The 20,515-nt window shown below is 38.3% G+C and overlaps 2 protein-coding genes across 2 annotated transcripts; both read left to right on the top strand.

The window, feature by feature from the left end:
• Positions 1–2,517: 2,517 nt before the first annotated feature.
• On the top strand, positions 2,518–3,450 carry LOC308243360 (olfactory receptor 6C2-like; the record flags this gene model as incomplete). The annotated part of the gene is made up of 1 exon (XM_080658663.1): positions 2,518–3,450. One exon carries the CDS (start codon positions 2,518–2,520, stop codon positions 3,448–3,450), a length of 933 nt encoding a protein of 310 aa, XP_080514789.1.
• Positions 3,451–17,173: 13,723 nt separating this feature from the next.
• On the top strand, positions 17,174–18,121 carry LOC308243352 (olfactory receptor 6C2-like; the record flags this gene model as incomplete). The annotated part of the gene is made up of 1 exon (XM_080658656.1): positions 17,174–18,121. One exon carries the CDS (start codon positions 17,174–17,176, stop codon positions 18,119–18,121), a length of 948 nt encoding a protein of 315 aa, XP_080514782.1.
• Between the last annotated feature and the right edge of the window lie 2,394 nt (positions 18,122–20,515).

Here is a 20,515-nt window from a genome sequence, read left to right as displayed (position 1 = left end):
ACAAAGGGGAGATTTAATCACATCTGGGTTTAGAAAAATGATTCTGATTGCGTTGATTTTAAAATACTGAATGGGAAAAGCAAAGATATATGTTAACCATATATTAACATGTTTCTGCAATATTTCAGCTATGAGATAAAGACACTGAGAGTAAAATTAGTGTTGTGAGTGAGAGAATAAAAGGAACAAATTAAAAAGCAAACAGATATGGCAAGACATGCCGACAACTGAAATGGGAGTCAAGAAAATAGAACAATAAACTATGTTTATAAATGAGACTTATTGTTGGCAAGGAAGGGAACACAGTCATGAGTGCCACATGAAAAATCTTGAAATATGCACAACTAGAGGACTCTTTATAGGAAATCAAAAGATAAAATAAGAATACCCAATACTGAATCGTAATGAATGGTCGCCTAATTCCAGATGCAGTTGTACACATTTTATCTATATTATCTAAATTTTTCATTATAACCCTAAGATGTACATATTATTTTATCTGAAGTTTGCACACATACACACACAAATAAAAGACACAAGATAAAGAAATTAATCACATTGCTCAAGGATGATCGGCTAGAAAAAAGGAAAAGTGTAAGATCAAACCATCTAAGTCTGATCTAGATGTCTAAGAATAAGTTGAAGTCAGAATAACATTTTTCTGCAGATATTAATGCAGGGATCATCAGCCTACTTGAAATAACCTCACTTATTAGAACTTCCTAGAGAGAGGGCAGAGTAAAAGAGATATTGCCTAGAAAAAATAGTTCAGGTGCACCAACAAATTAGAAAAGGAAAAGGAGTTATGAAAGAGAATGGGAAAAAAAATAGACAAAATGATAGGAAAAAATTCAGGATAATGTGAGGTGGTAGAAATTAAGCTGTAAAGACTTTCATAAGTTCACGGTTTTTATGCAGAGGAGAACTTGAGTTAAATCAAGTCTAAAGTTTGCTTAATGATTGAAACAAGAGGGAGGCTAGTGGTGATATTGGCTAGAGTAGTTTAAATGATGCAAAGACCTCATGACTTGATGTATAAGTGGTTAATAAGACAAAGAAAACAATTATCAAGTAGGTAAAATTTAAGAGAGAAAGTTGAAGTATGTTTCAGAAATTGCTAAACCTTGTTAAACCTGATATTGCTAAATGATATTTAAAATGGGTGGTAGCATGTATTTCCAGCTGAAATAGGCTGACCCAAAACATTAAAAAATCAAGATAGTGCTCTTCAGCTCTATAAATATTCTTCAAATGTTCCCTTATTTGTCTGTCACAAATTTTGAAGTAAATATATACAATGAGAAGTGAAAATATGTCATTGTCAAATGTGTTTAGAAAGAAATAATGGAAAAACATAAATAAGAAAAAAATCAATATCAAAGCTCTGGTCTTAACTCTAATGCTTTGATGGGAAAAGGGCTCTCAAAATCTAAAGAATAATGAAACTATAGATGTGCCACAGTTTTTTAACCCTCTCATCTGCTGATGGGCAGGTAGGCTGTTTCCAAATCTTAGCTATTGTAAGTCGTGCTGCTATGAACATGGAGGTGCATATATTCTTTCTTATTGGTGCTTCTCATTTCTTGGGATATATTCCTAGAAGTGGGATTACTGGGTCAAATGGGAGTTCCATATTTAATTTTTGGAGGAAACAAAGCAGATATTAAAGGCATTAGTATTTTCACTGTCAAAGGAATTTAAAAGGAAATTAATTAACCAGAGTATACAGTTCCAGATTTCTTCTTGTAAGTTGGGGGAAATTTTCTTTGTAGCACTAGGATATCCTAAAAATCATAAAAAGTGTAACAAAGGTATTCTAACAGCAGAAGTAAAATATAGCCATGGGTATTTTAAATGGTATAAAATACATATATGTGAAATAAATTTCCTGTGAGGAAAACCTCAAAAACATTGGATTGTAACATATTTTATGAATCTTTAAGAGCATGTATCCAATAAAACTATTTTCAACACACCTCAGAGAAACTCCATGGATAAGTTGAAACAGAATAAACTATGTAATATGCATTCATTGTTAGTTTAATTGCTAATACACATATAAATTTTAATGCAAGGATTTTCTTAGCAAAAGCCATTGTTAGTTTTTTTAAGGACTCTTCTGCTAGAAGCATTTCTGGAGTTAGAAAGTAGGAGAAAGTCAAAATAGTAGATCCAAAGCAACTTCTAGGAAGTAGAGGAAAGTAAGAATAGTAGATCCAAAAGCCATTTTTAGGACTTGCTTTCATTGATGTTTATAATATAATATGTCAAACCAACACCAATTACAGTTAAATTGTAATTACAAGCCACAGTGCAAATATGTGATTTAAATATGAATAGTCATTTTATGTGACACAAAGAGATAATCAAACATTGGAATGTATCATATGCTTATTTCCCCACTGATTTGGAATCACTCACTGATTTACTTCTTTTGAGGTTAGAAGATGACCAGGACTCTGGAGTTCCTCATATAAAGTCTTATTATTTGAAGCAGAATGGGCAAGATAATTAAGGATGAAAAACCAAACTACACTAACAACCTTCATCTTGCTGGGACTGACCGATGACACTCCACCGAAAATATTGCTTTCTATCTTTCTATTTCTTTCCTACATGTTGAGTATATCTGGAAACCTAAACATCATCACCCTCACTCTGATTGACTCCCACCTAAAAACACCTATGTATCTGTTCCTTCAAAATTTCCCCTTCTTAGTAATTTCTTTCACAACTGCCTGTGTTCCCAGATTCCTATATAGCCTATTATCTGGGGACAAGTCCATTACCTATAATGCTTGTGCCAGTCAACTCTTGTTTACAGACCTCTTTGCAGTAACAGAATTTTTTCTTCTGGCTGCCATGTCCTATGATCGCTACGTGGCCATCTGCAAACCCCTGCATTACACCACTATCATGAACAGCAGAGTCTGCAAGAACATCATGTTCTTCTGTTGGGTAGCAGCACTGATGATCATTCTCCCACCAATCAGTCTGGGTTTGGGCCTGGAATTCTGTGATTCGAACGTCATTGATCATTTTCTCTGTGATGCATCTCCTCTCCTGAAGATCTCTTGCTCAGATACCTGGTTGATAGAACAGATGGTAATCGTGTGTGCTGTGTTGACATTCATCATGACCCTCATATGTGTGGTTCTTTCCTACATTTATATCGTCAGGACTATTCTAAGGTTTCCCTCTGCCCAGCAAAGGAAAAAGGCCTTTTCCACGTGTTCTTCCCACATGATTGTGGTTTCCATTACTTATGGAAGCTGCATCTTCATTTATGTCAAACCTTCAGCCAAGGATGAGGTAGCTATAAATAAACGTGTTACACTCCTTATTACTTCCATTTCACCCATGTTGAACCCCTTTATTTACACACTGAGAAACAAGCAAGTAAAACAAGCTTTCCATGACTCAATTAAAAAGATGGTATTCCTCTTATAGATGCAGAGGAAAAAAATGAGTCAGTGAATCCAATTAAAAGGAGAGATAAATAGGCCGAAAACCCCAAGCTTCTAATATTATGTGTCTTTGCATGACTTATTCTCCAGTCATATGGGCATTCTCACTTTGTTGTTAGACTTGTTTACTGTGAATCCTGACTATTCAAATTTTTACTCCCCATTAAAACTAAATTCTAAGGTATTTATGCTTACTATCTGGCAGAAATTTCTGTTTTGCCAAACATTTTGGTTGCTATCCCTTGAAACACAGTAGAACACATTTTTCTGCCATATTTGTACATTGTAAGATGTGACTATGTAGCCTATATTATAGCTAACAGGATGGGTGTGGAAGCGATGTGCACTGTTTCTAGACCTGTGCTATGCAAATATTCAATAGGTGATCCACCATCCCTTTTCCCCACCTACTGGACACTTTAAGCTTCATGTTGATAAGGAATGAGCTTGATCTTCTATCTCTGGTATAGTCTTCACCCAAAGGACAGGCTATCACAGCGAGTTTGATAAAGCTTCTCCTCCTCTACTTCAACTCCAGTCAGTTGTCATCTGAATTGGTAGATAAAGTATCACAGGGCTATCCCTGCCACTTACTAAGGAGCAATACTCAGAGTTAGTTCTAGTACAATTATGACCCATCCTCAAGTATTGTTAGAAATACATTCTGTTAACATTTTGAATATGCTTTTATTTTTATTTTTTAATTTTATTGATTTAAAAGATAGGAAAGGAGACACAGAGAGAGAAATGTCAATGATCAGAGAGAATCATTGATCAGGTGCCTCTTGCACGCCTCCCACTAGGGATGGAGCCCATAATCCTGGCATGTGACCTGATGAGGAATGAAACTGTGACCTCCTGGCTCAGGGGTCAATGCTCAACCACTTAGCCACACTGCCCAGGCCATACTGTTAAATTTTATGGTATAGATATTATATCTTGACTATTGGCATACTCCTACTCAGACAACCATAAATTCAAACCTGGCCCAGGAAAATCATATAAGAAAAAATTATATTAAAAATAATATACACAAGTTTGTAATACCACCCACCCTTCTTCAAATCTCTTGTCTTATAATCCTTTCCAGTGAAGTTCCTCTGTTACTTCCTCTCATATTCACTGTGAGGTAGAAATTAGCTAAATAAAATTTTAGCTATTTAATATTTCTTAAATACATTTTTATTTATTTTAGTCAGGAAGGGAGAGGAGGAGACAGAAACATCAATGATGAGAAAGAATCATTGATAGGCTGCCTCCAACACTCCCCCTACTGGAGATTGAGCCCACAACCAGGCATGTGCCCTTGAGCAGAATCAAACCCGGGATCCTTCAGTCAGCAGGCCAATGCTCTATCCACTGAGCCAAACCAGCTAGGGCTAGCTATTTAATATTTTTCAATCACTGTTCAAAATAACCAGTGTTTACATTACCTTTTTCACTTTCTGATGAGTCTATCACTTTGAGAACATTGAGGGGGTGTGGGGGCATGGCTATGTAATATTTTGTTTTTCTTGATCTTTTATGTACATTGGTAGAAGTAAAGTATGTGACTTTATCAGAAGTATATTGAAGATACCCCACAAAGTTTTGTTCATAAAATATTGTTCCTGCTGTCAATCTCTTTCAGATTCCATGAACTTAACTCAGGGAGTAAATTTAGCTCCCATGTACAAAAATTTGCTATTTTATAGTGCAATACCCAATACATCTGAATTCTTACAGGCTAGGATAAATGGAATAAATCTGAAAATGTGTATGTGGAACAAAAGTAGCTTTCTCACACCCAACAATTGATATTTCACTATTAATTCTTTGGTGACATCCTAATAAATAATCTTTTTTCATATTATTCTGAACAAGTGTGTTTCTTTGGAGGTCTTTCAAATACAGAACTTCAAATAAATACCTTGCAGCCATTTTAATGAAGAGTTTTCAAAATATGCAAAAACATAAATTATTTTAAAAAGTAATGAAGCATTCATAAATTAAGACCTATACCCAGGAATTTTTATGCTAAAGCTTATGTTTAGTTCCCTGTGTTAATAAGGCTAAAATATAGAATTTTATGATTTACTTTTATAAATTGCTCCTAGATTTTAAATATGCTTAATGAATATGTTCATGGATATACAAAATGTGTGGATGTACATATTCAAAATACTAGCAAGAGCTATCTCTATACTGTGTATGATTTTACATGTGTTTTCTTTTTTATTATCAGATTTATTTTTTTACAACTAAAACCATGTATTTATAAAAATTAATACATAAGGAAAATCACTCACTATCAATTTTAAAAGACCTATAGTGATATTGATTGCATATCTTCTGTTTCTGATGCTCAAGTCTACATGTGTCCCCAAGAACACAGTCCCCACTGCTGCCTTTAGGACATTTCTTACGCCCACAGTTATTTAGAAATTAGATTTATTGGGGAGTTTTCAATCAGAGTCACCAAGGATATGAGTATTTATTTACTTATTTATGGACTGAGTACATTTTTTTAAATGTGCCAATGTGCCAAAGGCACCATATCTTCAAGTTCTCTAAAAACCAAAAAGAGGTCCTACACACACTAGCTTTTTTACCCCTTTTTTCTTTTCATTTTTTATTTAAATTTATTGGGGTGACAGTGATTAATAAGATTGTATAGGTTTCAAGTGCACATTTCTATAAAATGTGATCTGTATGTTGCATTGTGTGCCCACCACCCAAAACCAAATCATCTTCCATCACCATATATTTGTCCCTTTACTACCCCACCCGCACCTCCTTTCCCTCTGGCAACCACCATACTGTTGTCTGTGTCTATGAGTTTTTGTTTGTTTCTCTGGTTTGTTCACTTGATGCTTTCAGTTTTATATGCCACATATGAGTGAAATCTTTTGGTACTTGACTCTGTCTGACTTATTTTGCTTAATATGATATTCTCAAGATCCATTCATGTTGTCACTAATGGCAGTATTTTATCTTTCCCTATGCCTGAGTAGTAATGCATTGTGTATATGTACCACATCATCTTTATCCAATCATCTGTCAAAAAATACTTTGGTTGTTTCCATGTCTTGGCCATCGTGAATAATGCTGCAATGAACATGGGGTGCATATGTCTTTGCAAACAAATGCTTTCAAGTTTTTGGGGTAGATATCCAGAGGAAGAAATTCTGGATCATATGGTAACTCTATCCTTAATTTTTTGGGAAAATGCACTGTTTTTCCATTGTGGCTATTCCAGTTTACATTCAGCAATGAGCAAAGGTTCCTTTTTCTCCACAACCTCACCAACACTTGTTATTACTTGCCTTGTTGATAATAACCATTCTAACAGATGGCTATTATGTGAGCTGGTATCTCATTGCAGTTTTGATTTGCATTTCCCTGATAACTAGTGAAGTTGAGCATCTTTTCATATATCTGTTGGCCATTTGTATGTCTTCTTAGGAGACGTGTCTGTCAGGTTCTCTGCCCATTTTATAATTAGATTGTTTGTTTGCTTGTTTGTTTAGCATTTTACTTAAAGGGAGTACAAGAAAATATTGCTTTAAAAAGTGAGATCAAGATCTGTTGATAGAGTCTCTACAAGATTTTAGAGATAGAGAAATCCTGCCTGTGAGGTTGAGTAAGGCTTCAAAAAAATATGTGACTGGCCATGCACCTACCTATCTCTGCTGACACATTCTGCTCAGTTTTTGTCATCCTGAGGAATTTGGAGATTAAGTGGCTATCTGAGACTATGATTGTCAGAAGAGTAAGCATTTTCTTTGTTGTTTATTATCTACATAAATTATACAATGATGTTTTGCTTCTGAAATCTAAGGTGAGGTAATATTTTGTTTAAAATTCCTTAATAAATTAAGACAAGTAATTATTGTTGTTATTGTTGTTAATCCCCTCCTGGGGACATTGCTTTTCAAAGAGATTAGAAGGAGGACATACAGAAGGCCAAGAGACATATGAAAATATGCTCAAAGTCACTAATCATCCGAGAGAAGCAAATCAAAACGACAATGAGGTACCATCTCACACCTGTCAGAATGGCTATTATCAATAAACTAGAGGCCAAGTGCACGATATTCATGCTTGGGTAGGGTCCCTAGCAGCTTGCGGCTGCCGGCCGGGGCCTCCCTTCATTCCATGCTGCCCCCTGGTGGTCAGCGCACATCACAGCGAGCTATCAAACTCCCGGTGCACTTGAGGGGGGGTGTCCTTCAGCCCAGCCTGCCACCTTTCCAATCTGGGACATCCCTCTCACAATCTGGGACTGCTGGCTCCCAACCACTCACCTCCCTGCCTGCCTGATTGCCCCTCGCCGCTTCTGCCTGCCAGCCTGATCACCCCCTAACCACTTCCCTGCCAGCCTAATTGATGCCTAACTGTTCCCCTGCTGGCCCGATCGCCCCCAACTGCCCTCCCCTGCCAGCTCAGTTGCCCCCAACTGCCCTCCCCTGCTGGCCTGGTCATGCCTAACTGCCATCCCCTGCAGGCCTGGTTCCCCCCATCTGCCCTCCCGTGCCAGCCCGGTCTTCCCTAACTGCCCTCCCCTGCCAGCCCAATCGCCCCCATCTGCCCTCCCCTGCCAGCCCGATTGCCCAAACTGCCCTCCCCTGCTGGCCCAGTCACCCCAACTGCCCTCCCCTGCAGGCCAGGTCACCCCCAACTGCTCTCCCTTGCCGGTCCAGTCACCCCAACTACCCACTCCTGCAGGCCCAGTTGCCCCCAACTGCCCTCCCCTGCCGGCCTGGTACCCCAACTGCCCTTCCCTGCCAGCCCACTCACCCCTAACTACCTTCCCCTGCTAGCCTGGTAGCCTCTAACAGCCCTCCCTTGCAGGCCTGGTCCCCCACAACTGCCCTCCACTGCCGGCCGGGTCACCCCTAACTGCCCTCCTCTGCTGGCCTGGTCGCACCTAACTGCCATCCCCTGCAGGTCCCCCCCATCTGCCCTCCCGTGCCAGCCCGGTCTTCCCTAACTGCCCTCCCCTGCCAGCCCGATCGCCCCCAACTGCCCTCCCCTGCTGGCCCAGTCACACCAACTGCCCTCCCCTGCTGGCCTGCTCACCCCTAACTGCCTTCCCCTGCCATCCTGGTCACCCCCCACTGCCCTCTTTTGCCAGCCCTCTCAGCCCTAACAGCCTTCCCCTGCTAGCCTGGTTGCCCCTAACTGCCATCCCCTGCAGGCCTGGTCCCCCCTCCACCCCCCACAGCTGCCCGCCCTCCCCTGAAGGCCTGGTTACCCCCAACTGCCCTCCTCTGCCAGCCCACTCACCCCTAACTGCCTTCCCCTGCTGGCCTGGTAGCCCCTAACAGCCCTCCCTTGCAGGCCTGGTCCCCCCCAACTCCCCTTCACTGCCGGCCAGGTCACCCCTAACTGCCCTCCCCTGCTGGCCTGGTCATGCCTAACTGCCATCCCCTGCAGGCCTGGTTCCCCCCATCTGCCCTCCCGTGCCAGCCCGGTCTTCCCTAACTGCCCTCCCCTGCCAGCCCAATCGCCCCCATCTGCCCTCCCCTGCCAGCCCGATTGCCCAAACTGCCCTCCCCTGCTGGCCCAGTCACCCCAACTGCCCTCCCCTGCAGGCCAGGTCACCCCCAACTGCTCTCCCTTGCCGGTCCAGTCACCCCAACTACCCACTCCTGCAGGCCCAGTTGCCCCCAACTGTCCTCCCCTGCCGGCCTGGTCACCCCAACTGCCCTCCCCTGCTATCCTGGTCGCCCCTAACTGCCCTCCCCTACCGGCCATCTTGTGCCCACAAGGGGTGGCCATCTTGTGCGAGTGTGTGACAGTCAATTTGCATATTATCTCTTTATTATATAGGATGACAAGTGCTGGTGAGGATGTGGAGAAAAAAGAACCCTCGTGTGCTGCTGGTGGGAATGCAGACTGGTTCAGCCACTGTGGAGAACAGTATGGAGTTTCCTCAAAAAACTAAAAATGGAACTCCCATTTGACCCAATGCTCCCACTTTTAGGAATATATCCCAAGAAATCAGAAACACCAATCAGAAAGTACATATGCACCCCTATGTTCATAGCAGCACAATTTACAATAGCTAAGATTTGGAAACAGCCTAAGTGCCCACCAGCAGATGAGTGGATTAGAAAACTATGGTACATCTATACAATGGAATACTATGCTGCTGTAAAAAGAAGGAACTACTGCCATTTGCAACAGCATGGATGGGCCTGGAGAGCATTATGCTAAGTGAAATAAGTCAGTTGGAGAAAGATAAGTATCACATGATCTCACTCATTTGTGGAATATAATGAACAACATAAACTAATGAACAAAAACAGATCCAGGGACAGAGAAGCACTGATCAGACCATCAAATCTCAGAGGGAAGGCAGGGGAGGGTGGGGGTAAGGGGGAGAAATCAATCAAAGGACTTGTATGCATGCATATGAGCCTAACTAATGGACACAGACACTAGAGGGGTGAGGGCATGATCGGGGGTGGGGGGGGGGTAATGGGGAGAAAAGGACACATATGTAATACCTTAATCAATAAAGAAAATAATAAATAAATAAATAAATAAATAAAGAGATTAGAAGAGGGAAAGGAGAGAAATTGAGAGACACATCAATGAGAGAAAGAGGCATATAGACTGGTTGCCTCCCACACATACCCTGATCAGGAGTAGGGAGTAAACCTGAAACCCAGGTAAGTGCCCTTGACCAGGAATGGAACCAGGGACCCTTCAGTGCGGGCCAGCATCCTAACCAGTGAGCCACACCATGCTGGCAAGTAATATTTAAGTAATTAAATATATATATTAAAATTTATTGACACCTGCTTATGGATTAGTAAAATTAAAGATATCTCAATGTAGTGTGGTTTTTTAACATCCAGAAGCAACCTGTGTCAAAATGTTATTCATACCTGAAAACATATGTCTAAAGAGGGAAACACATATATTGTAGGTGTGTATATATATGTGTGTACACAAACATAGACATACACTTTCCTCAATAAAAGGACATATTTGTTAGTGTTCCAATAGTTTCTTCCCCTACTCACTTGTAAATTTAACAAGAATCATCTCTGCAAGAGAGATAGACATGGAGCCCTTACACTTGACCATCAATTAGTTTGTCAAAGTTGGTCTCTTTGTATGTAGGCAAGGAATAAACATGGCTCAAAGACAAAATATTTTTGCAATAAGGAACGCTGTTCTGCTGTGTGCCTATAGAGGAAAGCGAGTTAAGAAGAGATGAACTAAGAAGAGGTTACCAGGCTTCAGATATATTTCATTTCTGTAACTCAGTATGAGCTACTGTGGTTGGTTTTTCTCTGTAGTCTTAAAATACTGCCTCTCAGCCGGGCTGGCATGGCTCAGTAGTTGAATGTTGGCCTATGAATCAGGAGGTCATGGATTCCCAGTCAGCGCACATGCCCAGGCTGCGAGCTCAATCCCCAGTGTGGGGTGTCGGAGAGGCAGCCTGATGACTCCCTCTCAAAAAATACTGGCTCTCAGGAATTAACTTGGTTCTGTTTCCTTAACATGGTGTTTTAAACATTAGAGGCTGAACAGTGGAAGCTGAGCACTAAGTGGGGGAAGATTCCTGCCTTCACTTTAGTAAAATATGCCCTAGCCAGTTTGGAAGAGCCCCAGGTTCATTTCCAGGCAAGGGCACATAACTTGGTTGCAGGCTCCTTCCTGGCCTGGGCCCTGTTCAGGGCTCGTGCAAGAGGCAACCTATTGATGTGTCTCTAACATCAGTGTTTCTTTCTGTCTTTCCCTCTCTCTTCCACTCTCTCTAAAATCAATGGGAAAAATATACTCAGGTGAGGATTTTAAAAAGTAATAATAAATAAAAGGAACTAAGTGAAACTATAAGGCCTCCACTAGATGCTTTATTATAAGCAATTTAGGAAAATTACAATGCAGATACAGAATATTTGAGTATTCAAGGGTGAGTGATTAGTTATATGTTAGGATCAAATAGGAAACAGCTAGTAATGAAAACAGAATTTCAAATCCTTGGCTTCTGCTTTAATATCTCAATGAGGTGTTTTGAGAAGATATGTGGCATCTTAAAAAAGAGAAAACTAAAAAATTAGAAAGAGAAAGGAGCTATCTCTTTGGTCATCAGAAGGAGCTCTCAGCATCAATGGGCCATTGCGTAATATAATTGCTAAAGGTTTAGCGATAACTCCTCCACCAAAGCAAAACTTTGTCAATAGCTGCCATGTTCAGTCAAGGACATGGAAAACTTTTGTTAAAGATATTTTAAAAAGGGAGTGCCAATTGCATTGAGGGAGAAAGCTAGTGTATTGGAGGTCAGTAGGTTAAACATGCAAGTCACATATTGTAGGGTAAAATTTTTTTGAGTATTTGATTGTAAGTCTGGAATTTTGCTAAGAGTGTGATATAATTTGAATAAATCATAGTCCCAAATCTCAACAAAGTACTTCTTCCTGCTGAATGCTAACAGAGTAATAACCAGTGTTCCAATATGGCGCAAAAGAGAGGCACTTAACCCAGACAAGTGGCTCAAGATAATTTTTCAAAGGAAGTGATCCCCAAATCACTGAAGTATATTATCAGTGTTAGCAGTTGGTGACAGTGGTTGAATGTTAGATATTATTATTACTATTCCCTAAATTGGATAATCCTGTACCAGAGTATTCTCCCATCTAATTCAGAACTGGATTAACTTAGAACATGTTTCCCTTTCCGGGAATCTCATCATTAAAGATGATTTTTCCTTGTCTTCTAGCTTGCATTTATTCTGGTGAGGAATCTGTGATCATTCTTATGTCTGTCCCAGTAGCTGCTTTTTGAGGGTTTTTTAATCACTTGTTCCTAGGAATTTAATTTTTATTATCCTTGGTGTGATTCTTTTGTGTTTCTCCTTCTTGATGGTTATCAAACTTTTTATTATCAAATTTGTACAGTTTCATTCATTTTCTTTAATTTCTTTGAATATTTTTGTCATCCCTGCCCCAGCTCTGTAGTCTTTCTTCATTCTCACTCCAATTACATGTGCATTAGATCAGTTAATATTGTCTTACAGGCTTTAAATCTATTTATATTTTCAATATCTTCCCCTCTCTGTTTCAGTGTATCAGATTTTAGTTGCTCTACGTAAAAGTTCTTTTATTTTGCTTTATCTATAAGGCTATTAATACCATCCAGTAAATTCCTCATTTCTGGTATTGTATTTCTGAAAAATAAGTTCTCTCCTAGAATATGTTACCTAGAGTACAAAAATATTTTTAGTAAAACTATAATAAAGAATCTTCTTTAAAACTTATAAAAATGGCCCTAGCTGGTTGGCTCAGTGGATAGAGCATCAGCCTGTGTACTGAAGTGCCCTGGGCTTGATTCCAGTCAAGGGCACATGCCCATGTTGTGAGCTTGATCCCCAGGAGAGAGTGTGCAGGGGGCAGCTGATCAAAGATTCTCATCATTCATGTTTCTATCTCTTCCTCCCTCTCCCTTCCTCTCTGAAGTCAATAATATATATATATATATTAAAAATTATAAAAGTTGAAGAATACATAATTTTGTTTTATTTGATGAAAATAATTATATATATATATATATATATATATATATATATATATATGAAATAGACTTATATGCTAAGTGTCCCTCTGACCATCCGACCAATCGCTATGACAAGCACTGATCACCAGGGGGTGGACACTCAATGCAGGAGCTGCCATGATGTGCACTAGCCATTTACAAAGAAACGGCACCACGGACCTGGCGCCGACAAAGCAACACTGGGCTTCCCTCAAGTGGGGCACAGGCCCCACCACCACCCTGGAGTGACAGCCCACCAAATCACAGCCAATGCTGCTGAGACCCCATGGCACAAATGCGGCCCACAGCCCAGTCCATCCCGAAAACAGTTGCTATGGGGATCGGGTAATGACGTCACATAGCAACACCCAAATTCCTCTCCCTAGTGACAACTAGCCTCCTTGCAGTTTCTTCAGCCCAGGAACACGGCTTGCTTTATAGCCAGGTGCAAACATTTCACACTTTAACTAGATGTCTGTGAAGTGTTTTCCCATGCCTCATCTCATTTGATCCTCATAGAAGTCCTGGAATAAGTAGATAGGAGACTCAGTGGAATCCTATTTTCTTTTCATCAGTGGGAAAACAGAGATTTAGAAAGTTTAGAAACTTGACCCGACTGTAAAGAAGTAAGAAATGGTGGACCTTGAAAATGACTTTCATGTTTTCTAACTGCCCAGAATATAGCTCAACACTGCTGCAGTTAAATATTTTACCCTTTGTTCTCCCGCCGTGATCTACAATAATAATGTGCTTCATGTTGATATTTATTGCTGTGCTGCTGACAGTTACCTGAAAGAGATGTTGGGGTGCTTTACTGGGCTGGAAAAAGTTTAGCTAAATCAGAAAGCAGGTCTAATTAAGCAAGTTTATATATATATATATATATATATATATATATATATATATATATATATATTGCTGGCGCCAATCGCATGGGTGTAAAAGGAATGAGAGAGGTGATATAACTATAGTTTTTATACATATTAAGAAAAGCATAAGGGATTGTTATTAAAAGTGCATATCATAAGCTGACAACTTAGGTAAAATTTATATTATGTAATAAATAAGATGTTTAAATACATAAACGTGTATGTTTCTTATTGTAGTAAAATATGCATAACACAGAATCTACTATTATGACCATTTTTAAGTAAGATTCAGTGGCACTTAGTATATTTATATTGTTGTGCAACTATAAAAATATGTTTTGTCTCCAGTTATAAGATATGGTTGCAAATTTTATACATTTGTGAATAATGCAGTCAGTGTATTTGGAGAAAGAAAAATCTGGAAGGATAAGATCTATCTGTAAGCATTAGCCTTATACAGGGAGGGGCAAAAGTATGTTTACATTTGTTCATATGGAAAATATGCCTGGGCAGTGTTACTCAGTGATTGAGCATGGATCTATGAACCGGGAATCCACAATTCAATTCCCAGTCAAAGCACATGATCAGGTTTTGGGCTCAATCCCCAGCATGGGGGGTGCAGGAGTAGTCAATCCATGTTTATCTTGTATCGATGTTTCTATCTCTTTATACCTCTTCTTTCCTCTCTCTAAAAAAAAAAAAAAAAAAAAAAATCAGTTAAGAAATGAACTATGTAATTTAAATGACACAGTTGTCCTCCCATTTTTCATAGCTACGCTATTTACTAGAGCTAAGTGCCGGAAGCCAATTCCAGCATGTCAGCAGGGCTGAATCATCTGGAATTGCTGAGGGCATTTCCCCAAACCTGAAAAGGATGCATTAAATGATTGCTTGCTGCCAGACAGCTAAGGGCATCTTAATCTACATGTTATTGCCTCCTACTGGCCAAACACCTGAACAGCCATAGGCAATTTTTCCCAATCTGACAAAGAATTCTGTAGGAAACCCTACCCTTTGATGTGTATATCTCCACCTTGCCTTAGGACAAATTGTGTTAATAAAAAGCAAGGGATCCTGAGAGAAGAACTTAGTTCCTTTAGCTAAGTCTTCTCTGACTCCCCATGATGCCTTTCAAAATTATGTTTCGTCTCTAGACTCTTAATTAATTTGTACACAGTGCCTTCTCCAGGTTCCTGAACTCTTCTAGATGCCAGATCAAGACCACTGGCAGCTAAGATATGGAAACAGCCCAAGTGCTCATCAGTAGGTGAGTGGATAAAAAAGCTGTGGGACTTTTATACCATGAAATACTAGGCAGCAGTAAAAAATAAGGATCTCTTACCCTTTGAGACAGCATGGAGGGACCTGGAGAGTATCGTGCTAAGCGAAATAAGCCAATCAGAGAAAGACAAGTATCACGTGATCTCACTTATATGTGAAATCTAATGAACAAAATACACTGAGGAACAAAATAGATCCAGAGACATGGAAGCATGGAACAGAATGACGAATCTCAGAGGGAAGTGGAGAGTGGGGGGTGAAGGGTGGCAGGAAGTGAGTACTGAAAGAACTTATATGCATATATGCATAACCCATTGACACAGACAATATGCAGTGAAGGACTGGGGAGGGGACAGGAGCAAGGTGGAGGAGGTTAAAGGGGGGGGAACATCTGTAATACTTTCAACAATAAAGATACATTTTTTAAAAATAAAATAAATGCTCCTGCAACATCTTCATATCTCCAAGGAGACAGTCCCACTAAAGCCTGTTTCATTGTGTATTTACCAAACTTCATTTCTCAGAAAATTAATTCTTGATTGTAGGTCACCAAGGACCGTTTGCTGTTTTCACTTAATGACTTTTTCGGCAAATTAAAAAGAAAAGTCACATTTGACATCATAAAAGCATTTCTCTCTGTCTTGATTATTTAAATTATTATCACTTCCACCAGTGGAGAGAGTTCTCAGCATTTAGAGTAATTTTTTTTCAATGATGGAGACTATAGTCTTAATATTGCTATGTTTAAATAGCCAACAGAAGTTCTGATTTACTAACAGAAGAGTAAGTATGATAGTTTGTCTCTTTGATTTTGGGATCTAGATTATAATTTCCTCTGACAAGTAAATGGATTTCTGTGATAGTGTTAGTTTATATACTCCTAATGTGTTTAAGATATATTTATTAAATTCTTTTTTTGAGAATGAATTTCCTTCATGTGAATAAATATCATTGTCTGGGAGGTTTATGCATAAGACACATAAACCCGTGTCTTGCTTAATGTGAGAAACATTCAGGGTAACTTTGTATAGACTATTCAACCTCAAATTAAAAATAATAAAGTATCTTTATATAGAAATATACAAGCTTGCTCTTTGCATTACTCTTCCCACCCCAAAAAGAATAACAAAAAGACTGAAGTCAACAGCATCTCATTACAGATTCCTGTGTGCATTTTGAGCATTTGTTTGGAAGATAAAATAAACATAAATCAATTAGTTACATGTTCTGGTCAGTCTGTTTATTGACTTCTATTATAAAATAAATTGCAATATCATGGAGAAAACATATATTTTCAGCATTGAATAATGTTCAAAGTCTGAATGACAAGTCAGATTTCACAGTGGCACACATATGTGAGAGTGTAGGAGAAAAAACGGAAGGTAGGTGAGCTGCAAAAATAAAATAAAAAACATATATATAATTTCTACATCTCAATTTGATATAAATACTTGATAGTTGTTGAATGAGTGACTAAATTTCCTAAAAGGATTCTGACTATTGAGTAACCCATGATCCTCAGTTAGTGATTTTTCTTTATATTGGAAGCTTTGTGAACTGGATGGTCACTATAATTCTGCCCCAATATCCACAGGAACAGAACACAATAAGTTAAACAATAAAGTGGGCATTCTATTAAAACAAGTAAACTAGATACACAATGGGAACATATTTTTATTACTTTATGTCAGAAGATGTCAATATTTGACATATTGATTGTATACTAGGAACATTTGAGTTCCTACTTAGTGTAGTATCAATGAAGATAATTCATTGACTGGAAGATGAGGGAGGGAAGAGAAGACAGTCATCATTTGTGTCAGCAACAAAGGTAACACACATAGTCAGTAAAGGTAATGTACTTATTCAGAGCAAAAAAGATGGAGTGTGTAACGGGTAATAGGAGCAAGCCACTGTGTTTGAGGTTGGTCATAAGAATAAAGTTTTAGAACAGTTAAAATAAGCTATAATCTATCAGAAAATTTCTCTCAATATCGCATGCAGATTGGAAGAAGTCGGAAGTCCATGATGAGAAACGGTACAGTGACAACATTCATTCTGCTGGGACTGACAGATGACCCTCAGCTGAAGGTTCTGATTTTTATCTTTCTATTTCTCACCTACACCCTGAGTGTAACTGGAAACCTAACCATCATCACACTAACGTCTGTGGATTCTCACCTAAAAACACCTATGTACTTTTTCTTAAAAAATTTCTCCTTTCTGGAGATCTCATTCACATCTGCCTGTATTCCCAGGTACATGTATAGTATTGCAGCAGGTGACAAGGTCATTACCTACGATGATTGTTTCATCCAAGTGTTTTTTACTGACCTCTGTGGAGTAACAGAATTTTTTCTTCTGGCTGCCATATCCTATGACCGCTACGTGGCCATCTGCAAGCCCCTGCATTATACGACCATCATGAGCAGCAAGGTCTGCCAGACTCTTATCATTAGCTGTTGGATGTCTGGTTTATGTGTCATAATCCCACCACTTAGCCTGGCTTTAACTCTAACATTTTGTGACTCTAACATGCTTGATCATTTTTTCTGTGATGCATTTCCCTTAGTGAAAATCTCATGCTCAGACACATGGCTCATCGAACAGACAGTCATAATCTGTGCTGTCCTGACCCTGAATATGACTCTTACTTGTGTTGTTCTGTCATATGCTTCCATCATCAAGACAATTCTGAGATTCCCTTCTGTTCAGCAAAGGAAAAAGGCCTTCTCCACCTGTTCTTCCCACATGATTGTGGTCTCCATCACCTACGGTACGTGCATTTTCATCTATATGAATCCTGCAGCAAAGGAGCACGTGACCATTAATAAAGTAGTTTCACTGCTCATTTCTTCTATTTCACCTCTGTTAAACCCATTTATTTACACACTGAGAAACAGTCAGGTTAAGAAAGCCTTCAAGGATTCCATCAAAAGAATTGTTTTGCTCTCTTCTAATAAAAGGAAATAATATTTTCAGACATCTCAAAAACAAGGACACATTGTATTTTTGAAGTTTATAATCTTGTTTGCTTTTTAACAATATATACATGAGTTGCATTAATTTTCTCAACATTTCTTCAACCAAACTTTCAGTGAGCCTGACTCAAGCCATTTTATATCCTCATTTTTTCAAACCAATATCATGTTAATTTATTTTTTAAAATATTTTTGAAAACCGATTAACTTCAGAATACTATTTCAATATATATAAAAGTAATTCCTCAGGAAAATGTAAGATAAAATGCTTCGTAGCTCTACTCAAAATGCATACAATAGTGATACCTAAACACATGTAAAAGAGTAATTTTGTGTATAATGTCTAAAAATGATGAATAATCACAAGTTAAAGTACATGTGAAAGAATTATAGCACTTCTAATATTGGGAAAATATTACTACCTTGAACACAGAAATACTGGTTAAAATGTAGTAAATATTCATTTGAATTTATAGCTGAAATCATTGCAAAGTTGTAAATAGGAGATGTCAGAATTAGTAGAGCAATAATGTATAAAATGACTTGTGGGTGCTCAGAAGATCATAGACTAGGGATGGGAATAGGAGATGGCATTATGGATCACAAATGTTTAGGTTTAAATTCTCAAGATTAGCCCTAATCGGTTTGGCTCGGTGGATAGAGCATTGACCTGTGGACTGAAGGGTCCCAGGTTCGATTCCAGTCAAGGGCATGTACCTTGGTTGCGGGCACATTCCCAGTGGGAGGTGTGCAGGAGGCAACTGATCGATGCTTCTCTCTCATCGATGTTTCTAACTCTATCCCTCTCCCTTCCTCTCTGTAAAAAATTAATAAAATATAAATAAATAAATAAATAAATAAATAGTCTCAGTATTAGTTCAGCACTTGAAATGACACAATAGTTGCACATGCAATGAAAGTTTGAATTAGAAAACTATGCTCATTTTCACAGAAGATCACATTTTTTTATGAAAAGTATTTTCTGCTGCTGATAGAGCTATGTGCCAAGGCAAAAACATTACCCAGTGTATTTAATAACTGTGCCTATCTCTAACACAAATTAAGCTTCTATAGTCCAAAATCTGTTATAATAATTTAAAGTATTATATTTAAATAACTGAAAATTTTACACAAATATAGTTTCTTGAAAATTATGCTATTTACCTAAAATTAACTAATTGCTATCTGGAAAGCAATGAAATGCAGATGTCATCAGTATTTGGAGCACTGAAAAGCCATAGTCAAAAAGAATTCTGTTATTCTAAATCTATTCACTAATTATAAAAATGTAAACTAGATAAAAGAGAGGAACTTATCCTTATAAATTTGAAAAGATGAAAAATGAATATATAAATGGAAAAAGTAACTTATTATGGGTAGAAAATGAAATTAATTATATAAGTTAAAGAAATTCAAAAGCCAGTTCTTTGAAAAGTCCAATAGCACAGATAAAGCCCAGTAAATATGAGAGATAAAAAATAAAAATCCTGCATATTTTATTGGAAAATATTAGACATGTAATAAAAAGAAAATCATCAGATACATATAGGAGAGAATGAATAAAATTATTGTATTTTATTGATTTTAAAGTCTTATTTTATTCATATTTTGCTTTTCTGAAATGGAGATTTGTCATACTTGGCATCTACTATTGGTATAGTTCAATTGGCAACATTGTCATTTTTTTTCATTGTTTGGATTACCTACAAAAGCCAGAATTTGTTTTTTATTAGGTGTTTTATTTTTTAATGTATATATTTTTTTACTGCTGATAGCATTACAGATGTCTTCCATACCCCTTACCCTTACCCTCTCCTCCCAGCCCTACCTAACCCCGCCCCAGGTCTTCACCACCTTATTGCCTGTGTCCATGAGTTATGCATCTAAGTATATAAGTTCTTTGGTTTTTCTCTTCTCATCCCCACATTGATGTATGTCAGTCTGTTCCATATCTCCATGCTTCAGGTCTTATTGTGTTGATCAATTCATTTTGTTCATTAGATTCCACAAATAAGTGAGACCATGTGATATTTGTCTTTCTCTTTCTGGCTTATTTCACTTAGCATAATATTCTACAGGTCCATCCATGCTATCCCAAAGGATAAGAAATCACTTTTTTACAGCTGCATAGTATTCCATTGTGTAAATGTCCCACATCTTTTTTAACCATTCATCTACTGATGGGTTCTTGGGCAGTTTCCAAATCTTAGCTATTATAAATAATGCTGCTATGTACACAGGGGTGTATATATTCTTTCTGTTTGGTGTTTTGGGTTTTTAGGATATATTCCCAGAAGTGGGAATGCTGGGTCAAATGGGAGTTCCACTTTTAATTTTTTTAGGAAATTCCATCCTGTTTTTCATACTGGCTGCAACATCTGCATTT

Source organism: Plecotus auritus (genome assembly GCF_963455305.1).
Source record: "Plecotus auritus genome assembly, chromosome: 3".
In the NCBI taxonomy this organism is placed as follows: Eukaryota; Metazoa; Chordata; class Mammalia; order Chiroptera; family Vespertilionidae; genus Plecotus; species Plecotus auritus.
Note: the sequence above shows the minus strand (reverse complement) of the source record. Positions and strands in the feature narration are given on the sequence as shown.